This window comes from Pundamilia nyererei, unplaced genomic scaffold (genome assembly GCF_000239375.1).
Source record: "Pundamilia nyererei isolate P.nyererei 1_Seehausen unplaced genomic scaffold, PunNye1.0 scaffold00053, whole genome shotgun sequence".
Taxonomy (NCBI): Eukaryota; Metazoa; Chordata; class Actinopteri; order Cichliformes; family Cichlidae; genus Pundamilia; species Pundamilia nyererei.
Genome location: NW_005187454.1, coordinates 446,889 through 455,533, shown reverse-complemented (window position 1 = coordinate 455,533; position 8,645 = coordinate 446,889). Strand labels below are relative to the sequence as shown.

The 8,645-nt window shown below is 39.5% G+C and overlaps 1 protein-coding gene across 2 annotated transcripts in view; it reads left to right on the top strand.

Moving 5' to 3' along the window:
- Positions 1-1,870: 1,870 nt before the first annotated feature.
- The window catches only part of atad1a (ATPase family AAA domain containing 1a), a 10,036-nt gene continuing 3,261 nt past the window's right edge, over positions 1,871-8,645 (top strand). Inside the window, exons 1-9 of one of the 2 annotated variants that reach the window (XM_005733569.2) lie at positions 1,871-1,942; positions 2,353-2,553; positions 2,813-2,911; positions 2,982-3,102; positions 4,936-5,136; positions 5,520-5,626; positions 5,740-5,829; positions 6,469-6,519; positions 6,762-6,934. In XM_005733569.2, the coding sequence (XP_005733626.1) occupies positions 2,380-2,553; positions 2,813-2,911; positions 2,982-3,102; positions 4,936-5,136; positions 5,520-5,626; positions 5,740-5,829; positions 6,469-6,519; positions 6,762-6,934 (1,016 nt within the window). In that variant the 5' untranslated portion in view covers positions 1,871-1,942; positions 2,353-2,379. Of the gene's footprint in view, positions 1,943-1,970; positions 2,039-2,352; positions 2,554-2,812; positions 2,912-2,981; positions 3,103-4,935; positions 5,137-5,519; positions 5,627-5,739; positions 5,830-6,468; positions 6,520-6,761; positions 6,935-8,645 lie in introns of those variants that run through there. The other variant, XM_005733570.2, reaches the window with a different exon arrangement.

Here is an 8,645-nt window from a genome sequence, read left to right as displayed (position 1 = left end):
ATGTTATTTAAAAGTAAAACCTTGCACTGGCAAGCAAATAACTCACTCCCCAATGATTCCTTATCCTGTGCAGCTCCAGGTAATTTCTCTTCCTCTGAGACCGAAAGGGTAATTAAATACTGTGTGTGACCAGCATTTACTTAAGTGTTTAACACTTTACCTTGTGCACTTAAAAAAAAACTAGACTAATCCCATTATCCTTTTGTCACACACATAAAAAAAAATCAACTAATATAAACTGAGGGAAAAAGAGTGGTGCGGTGGAGCATAATGACAGAACTATTATTACTCGACAAGGATTTATATCTCTAACAGCAAAACAATCACTTGCCAGACTGTTTTCTCCAAAGAATGCAATTTTGGCATGTGAAAGCTCCAAGCAGCTAGCTTTAGGTTTTACTTCAGCCTCCGCATCGTGGAGGTTTGACAGGGAGCTGAATATGTTTTTTCTTTCTTTCTTTTTTTTCTTCTTTTGTTGTACTCCCACCCGCTTGAGAGCGGTTGTTTGGGCAAGGTGCAAGGCGTTGTGGGAATGTAGAGCCCCGGCTGCACTTTGCAGATACACAAGCCTGCGCTTTTATGCCCAGACCCATCAAAATGGCCGAGTCAGGCTGCTATCTCCTGGGACTTGCTGCTGCAGTACAGGGGATTGAAGCTTTTCATGAAACATTTTCACAGCCAAAGGTGTGCAGAATAGCAGCCTGTGCGCCATTTTCCACAACAAAGGTGGACTTAACTTCACTGGATGGTTAAAGCTGTAACCGTGCAGAATTTAATTCTGCATCCAATTTGGGCAACTAATTGGTCTACACAGGGTAGAGGCTTTGTAAGATTTTACTTAACTCAAATGGGGAATTAAAAAAAGTAAAATTTTAAAAGACAAATTCTCATTTTCTGGAGCATTATACAAAATGTAACTAATCATGCCCAAATGGTGTGGTAAGCTGTGCCAGGCTGTTGTTTATTTGGATCTCAGGTTAAAGCAGGAGCTGTGTGTCTTGCAGAAATCTGGGTGTTCATTAAATCATTTGATGTAAAATTTTGTAAATTAAGCAGTTCTTACATAATTAAAACTGTTTTTTACACTTTTATACTTTATATTTTTCTTAGTAGTAATACGGTGATGAAAAACAGGGATTCGTTTGCACAAAAGCTCCAAAAGCATCATCAAATTTAGCTTGGACTCCGTGACAATTAACAATCCCTCAGGCGCATGTGTGATAAATTGCTTGTAGGAGAAGGCCATTTGTTACAGCCTTATCTTTGAGACTGCTGTTTAGAAGACTGAATTATCCATTATCAGACCGTGCTGAAGATGAGTGGAGACCAAACACAGATTACGGCTTGAGATTTGTCCTATCTTTTACTAGGGTACATTTGCATGAAGCATACCCCAGGACATGTTTGGGTGTCCAATCACAGTGTTTTCTAACAGATCCCAGACACCCACAGAAAAGCATTTCACCCAAGAGCAAAAAATACTGTAGAGCCTTTGACTTTAAAACATAAAAAAACAAAGAAAATCATTTTAAAATCGTGAAAAAAAATAGAGATTATGTGATTGGTTATTATAAATTATGTTAGCTACAGTATTCCATGATGCTGCTGACATTTTCGTACAAAATATATGTAAAGCTATTCCTTTTATAAATGTAAGCTTTTACTCAGTTCAATCAACATGTCCACAACTGACTTGCCAAAACTATAAATGTTATTTCAAGGCTCTTACCTTTCCCTTGGGGAGTAATAAGGACTACTATTTCTGCAGCACTGTAAATGCTGTCCATGCTACTGATGCGTGAAATAACTGTGTGGACGTTCTGCCATCCAGTGGCTAACTCTGTGAACTCCTCATCGTGCTTTCTGGAACTAAAGTGTTTGTTCCTACCCGGACGTCAAAGGTTGTTGCACAGTGAATACATTTTCGTTACGTTCCCGTTTTGTAAGTGTCACTATTTTGTCTTTTATATCATAGTAGAGGTTACGTTTAAGCGTAGCAGCACACGTAGCAAGGGTGAGACGTTTTATTTCGCGTGAGGTAAAAATTTCACGATGTTACAAACACAGTTTGCTGCTTTCAAGTTGAAGCTCTAGCCTGTTAGCTTTAGCTTCCCCGGAGAAGCTAACCTGCGAATTGAGTTCATTTATTCCAATAAAAATGTGAACCACGAATGTAATTTATTTACTGAAATAGCGACATTGCGTTTGCATAAACATGACCCGCAGTCCTAGCTTAGGCATCATAAACCTAATACAAGTGAGAGCTTGTTTAGCCTTATAAAAGGCGAGAGCTGTAATTGACCTTATGTGGTTGTAATAACTTCGTTTGTATATTTCCACCTCGTTATCCAGCCAATGGATTGACATCAGCCATCAGAGATGCTGCTGAAAGATCTGCCCAGGGAGGCCCTGATGCGGCCGTTGTCTAGGAATGAAGTGGTTGGCATGTTGTTCAGGTTGACCGTCTTTGGTGCCGCCACGTACTACAGCATCAAATGGGTCTTAGATGCAATGGATCCTACCTCCAAACAGAAAAACCAAGCCAAGAAGAGGGTATGTCATGCATCAGCACACATTATAAACACGCAATCTGTAAAATACCGTAAGCTCAAGGTTGATGCTGTTATTGAACAGTGTTCCAGAAATGCTGCCAAGGTCAGGCGTTTTTCCTGGCTCACAATGCAGCAAGCACTATCTGTTCTTGTACATTCAAAGCATGATGTAAAGATGCTTTGAGATAAAAAGAAAGATTGTGCACAATGTCTGTTATCGTTTTGTGTCTTCAGCTAAGAAGTGTTTCTTGACCCTTCAGGCAGAGCAGCTGATGAAGAGGATTGGTGTTGAGGGGGTCAGACTTACAGAATATGAGATGAACATTGCATCTCATCTAGTTGATCCACAAACTATGAAGGTAATGGTTGTAATCATCAGTCTTTTTTTATGTTGCTCAGAGATTTATGAATAACTTCACCTTCCTGCAGGTATCCTGGAGAGATATTGCAGGTCTGGATGAAGTTATCAATGAGCTTCAAGATACAGTCATCCTGCCCTTTCAGAAGAGACACCTTATGGCGAATTCCAAACTATTTCAGCCTCCCAAAGGTACCACAGCATGAAATCTAATCTAATCTGGAACTGATCAGATTTTACGCTGACTCTTTAAACAGGAGCTCTTATGCTTTTTATTATTTCCTCTCATGTTGACGATAAGGACAGTGTACATGCAAGCATTCCTTCAGACTTCTCTAAATACTGCTATAAGTGCTGACAAAGGATGAACTGAGGGGCTGCACCAAGATTCTGTATAAGATAAATAAGGCTTATTTTTAACTGTGTCATACAGTGCTACTGTAGTAGTGTCTGTGATCCAGCTGCAGAGACATTTAATCTTCATGTTCCCTTTAAGGAACATAGAAGGTTCAAATTTGACATACAGAGATAAAATATAACAAGGTTGAAACAGTTAAAATTAGATAAATTTTTAAATTAGTTTTTGGGAGTGGAAAGCTAGTTCATTATGTAATTCATTGGTTAATGCTAACTAACAGAGTCAAGCTCCACCTCCTGACATTCAGTTTTGCTGTAGCCAGAGGACTGATAGTCACTAATAAAAGAGCCCATAGAGCTATATTTTTGTTTTCAGGTAAAACCAAATGTAACTCTCTGTGGAGGATTGATATTTTCCAAAGTATAATGGATTTTTACTCTGAGTTTTCAGTTTTTTGCTGTGTGAGTTGAAGAAAATGACAATTTGGCAAGCAGTTGAGTCAAAACCCCCTAATGCAGAGAGACACATCTCAGACAAGTTTCAAAGTATTGGCAGTCTATCTAGTTTTATAGCTTAAATGAGAACACAGTTATTTGCACATTTCTGCCAGTCTTTCGGAGAGTGATTGCAGTCAGACTGCGATTATTTGGAAATCGGCCACCAAGCGACCTGAGCAAAGCCTTGCAATCAAGAGCAGTCACTGTAAGTACTTGCAATTGATCCCCAAATGCTAAAAAAATCACTGTAGTCATTAAGCAAACACCAAGCTTTCTTAGTTGCAAGGAGGTTGCCATCCCATTTCTACTCTGGTGTGACTGAGCTATTGTGTGAATGGGATTTGGTTTTTCTAGTCATTCAGAAATCTTACTGTAAATGCAGTCTAGCTTTCTATAACCTTGTTCTTTGTGTATTTTACTTTGTTTCTAGTGAGCTGTGTGTTAAGTTGAGATTAGTCAGTTGCCCAGTGAAGATTTGTGCATGTTCAGGATCATGAACTCAAGTTTAAAAACCTTCAAATTACCCTTGAATTCATCGTGAAAAATCTGAATCTGTAGCTCTGTAAGACTGAGAACAAAGTTACTGTTAGATTTTAAATGTCCTTTTTCCCCATCATGAACATTAATGTGGATTTGCATCAAAAACTAGCTAACATGAAATTACCTTCTGAAACTGTGGTTATAATTTTCTAAGTTTGTATTTTTGCCATCCTCTGCCTAATCACTGTCAAAATATCTACCCAGTGAATAGCACTGCGATTTTAATCTGCCAAAAAAAGCAGGATTTATCCACTTGGCAGCGTGACAGTGAAAGATCACTAAGAGGAATGTTTTGCTTTCTGTGGATAGTCTTTACACATAGCTCCAGGATGAGTCAACCTCCAAAATGAGCTGCTTTGGGAATCAAGTTCAGTCTCTAGACTTCAGGCTTTGTTTGTATCGCATCATTTAAAACAAACCAAAAGGAAAAAAATGCTTCTGGGACGAGATCGAGCCAGATTTGATACACGTGTTGCAAATGTCAGTGCAGTTGCCAGTGAAGGTTAAAACGAGTCAGGTTAAAATTACAAAGTCTATAAACTGCAGAAGTGAGAGTAAAAATCTGTTTTGTTTTTGTTCAGATATTACAAGAATCACTGTATTTTAATTCTTTACTTTTCGTCCTCTCAGGTGTTTTATTATTCGGTCCTCCGGGCTGCGGTAAGACTATGATTGCCAAGGCAACTGCCAGAGCGTCGGGATGCAGGTTTATCAACCTTCAGGCCTCCACGCTGACTGACATGTGGTACGGCGAGTCACAAAAGCTGACTGCGGCAGTCTTCTCGTTAGCTGTCAAAATTCAGCCTTGTATTATCTTCATCGATGAGATTGGTAAGCTTCATTTGCAGGACGCATGTCAAAAGTGTAGAATGTTAGTTTATTGCACTAGTGGATGTGAGCTAGCTTCATTTTCATTCATTCAGATATGACAGATATTGTTTAATTTGCATTACATTCTTTCCATGGTTTCTAAGTGGATTTGACCTTGTGATCGATATTGCAGTGCCCACAATAGCTGTAATTTAAACAGAATCTAAAATGTATCTTGCCTTTTTGTTAATCTTGTCTTTAAATTATATGAGTTCAATATAAATACGTTAGCCGAGTCCTAGGCACTCATTGGCCCCACATACTGTGTCATAGTCACTGCTGCAGAGCTGGCCAAGTTAGCAAGATTAGTCTTGTGTAAATGTTTTCTATGTGCTGCATGTTAGAATCATTTCTAAGGAATCGCTCCAGCATGGACCACGAGGCCACAGCCATGATGAAAGCCCAGTTCATGAGCCTATGGGATGGCCTGGACACCTCATCAACCACCCAGGTAACACAACCAGAATGCTTTCTTATACTGTAATGCAATTGCCAGAAAACATTGCAATGCAGCAGGTAGTTCCTGTGAAATAATGTATTAAAACTGTGATTCTCAAAATTTAGGTTATGGTGATGGGAGCCACGAACAGGCCGCAGGACCTGGATCCAGCCATTCTCCGCAGGATGCCCACAACTTTTCATATCGGCTTGCCGGTAAGATGTGTGCAAATACACAAGGAGGCTTTATTCTGTCTACAGTTGTGTCCATATATTTCTGGTCACTGACAGCTTTTACCCCTCAACCATAAAAGGCTGATAGGGGATTATTGTCACCCCAACAGGTAAGCAGGCAGGGTGGACACCCAAGTTTGTGAGTGCAATAATTTCTGAATAAGACAATGTAGGACTTTGAAATTCAAACTTTAGGTCCATCTACTACAAATCTCAGACAAGTTTGAATTTCAGTGACCTCAAGATCAAGACCAGAGGCCAAGCTTTCTGATAATCTTGTGAACACCATAGGAGAATCTACTAGGAGCCTGAGGGGTAGTACCTAAAAAACCAGCGCATGTAATATCCACTAGGGATTCACTGGCTTCTGATAACCAAAAAAAAATCCCTGAAAATGAGTTCACCCCTCATCTTAGAGACCTCAAACTCAACACTACACTTACTCAGCTTTCCAGCTGTACCTCTGCCAGGTTTGAAATGGATCCGATGAACACTTTTCAAAGTTGGAGAACAGCAGAGGAGGCACATGCAAGCATTCCTGAATTTATGCAGGAGATGTATGATGATAGGCTAGACAGCAATTTACTTTCCTAATATGAACGACTGTCCTCTCCTTTGCAGAACACAAGGCAGAGAGAAGACATCCTGAGACTCATCTTGGCAGGAGAAAACGTAAGATGGTTTCTTTTTATCTTTATCAACAGCAGAAGAAATTGTTCAGCTCTGCTGTTATCTTTTTCCATTATCATAGACTCATTTCACACCTGTATTTCCACTGTCACTTCACGTTACAATGAATCAGATCACCCATGATTAGTTGGCATTTGATTGGCAGCAACAAGCACAGTTCAAAGATTAGTGACAGCTCAATTCTGTATAATCATCTCACATTGCTTGACGTCTTTTCTGCTCAGCTGAGCAACGCAATAAATCTGAAGGAGATTGCTGAGAAAACAGAAGGCTACTCTGGGAGTGACCTCCGGGAGCTCTGCCGCGACGCTGCCATGTACCGAGTACGGGACTATGTCCGCAAGGAGCAGATGAGGCAGATCGCTCAGCAGCTGCAGGACTGCCAGGAGGAGGAAAGGTATGACTCATATTCAGACACCCACAAGATTTCATAGCACTTGTGTTCACTGAGCTTCAGTGACAGTTTGTGACTAGACCAGGCTGTTTGTTTGTTTTTAAAGCACATATTACATTAAGTGATATTTGTACTGGTACACAGCCTCACATTCAACTTCATATCCCCACAACTATACCATTACATCCAGTTTTCTTCACAGATATTCACACTTCAAGACCGCTCAATAGTAGTGATTATAATACGACATAAAAGGAAGGATGATCTTAATTAAAATGATTACATCCTGATTCCTTACATACACAACTGTCAGCATCGCACAGTACTGTTATTAAACTAGGCACTGTTAGAAATGGATGACTGGTTTTTATTATCTGAGCATATATAAAAGACTTATAGAAAAGATTTGTGAAAATGTCTGATCTGGGTAAGCCTTTGTTCAGCTGTTGCTAAGCGACTACTGAAACCACTGTTGGTGCAAGCCATTGTTGCTGAAAGAGTATTTTTAACTTTTAAGTGTTGAGAACTCAAAAGCATTCATGGATAGGCTCTTTCCAATTATAAAACCAAGGAAAAAGAATCTGAAGGTGATGGTGAAGTGAAGGCTCTGAACTGCATCACTGTAGTTCTCAGTAATCATTGCGATAGTGAAATCACATATTTCACACAGGATGGTAGGGGTCTTCCAGTTTCAGTGTGCACATTAATTCTTAGTACGTGGAGTATGCAGTGTGTTTGCAACAGAAGTTTATATCTTATCTCATTCAGACAGTTTGCATCCTGTAAGATAAATCTTTTACAATCAGTGACAGATGTTGTGAAACAAGAGAGTGAAACATCAGGCCTTGGGGTGCAGAATCCAGCCCACTGGAAGGCTTTGGGAAATGTAAAGGAGAGCATACATTTTGGACTTTAAATTGAATTTTAATTGAATTTAGATGGGAGTGGGGGGCTTACACTGGATCCACAGTATAAATATATAAATAAATAATAATAAAAGGGAATTTTTTGTAAATTAACAAAAACTTTCTGCTTCATAATTAAAGCTATCAGGAATTTTAGTGTGATTTTACACATGTATTTCATACAGTTTAAGCCCAAAGAGTTGTGCTCTTTCATTAACCTTCAGCAGCAGTGTTTCTGTATTATGTAGAAAAACAGAGCTATACTGTTAAACTGGGGTTTAGGTTTTTCCTTTTTTCCCTTTATAAAGATATCTCTGGGAATAAAGGTGCAGGTAAACTTCTTTACACTGACAGGAAGGGGCCCACTTCAGCTCAAACTGAGCTGTGTGTATTGTAAAAAAACCAAACAAGAACATTTTATAGTTATTTTTTATTTTATAGCAAAGAGAGCATATGTAAGTGTTTTGTTTGTGAAACCTTTGGAATTTTCCATGACCTAAAACATGAGATTTGAACAAAAGTCACAAAATTAGAAAAACATAACACATTTCAAATTATTTTTGTATTTATTAAGGAAAATGATCCACGTCGTTGCCCACCTCTCAATTTTAAATACACTTAGTCATTGAGGGCTAGCAGGAGGGACTATGCGCTTACCTGCTGCTCCTTGGCAGGTAGCTCCATGCCCTCCTGGGTTTTAATTGCACCTTAGATTACATATGCATCAACACTACAATGAGCGGGTGGAGGGAGGTTTGGAGTCTTCTCCCACCCCCATTCTCTGCGGCCTGCTGGAGCGGGAGGGCTAG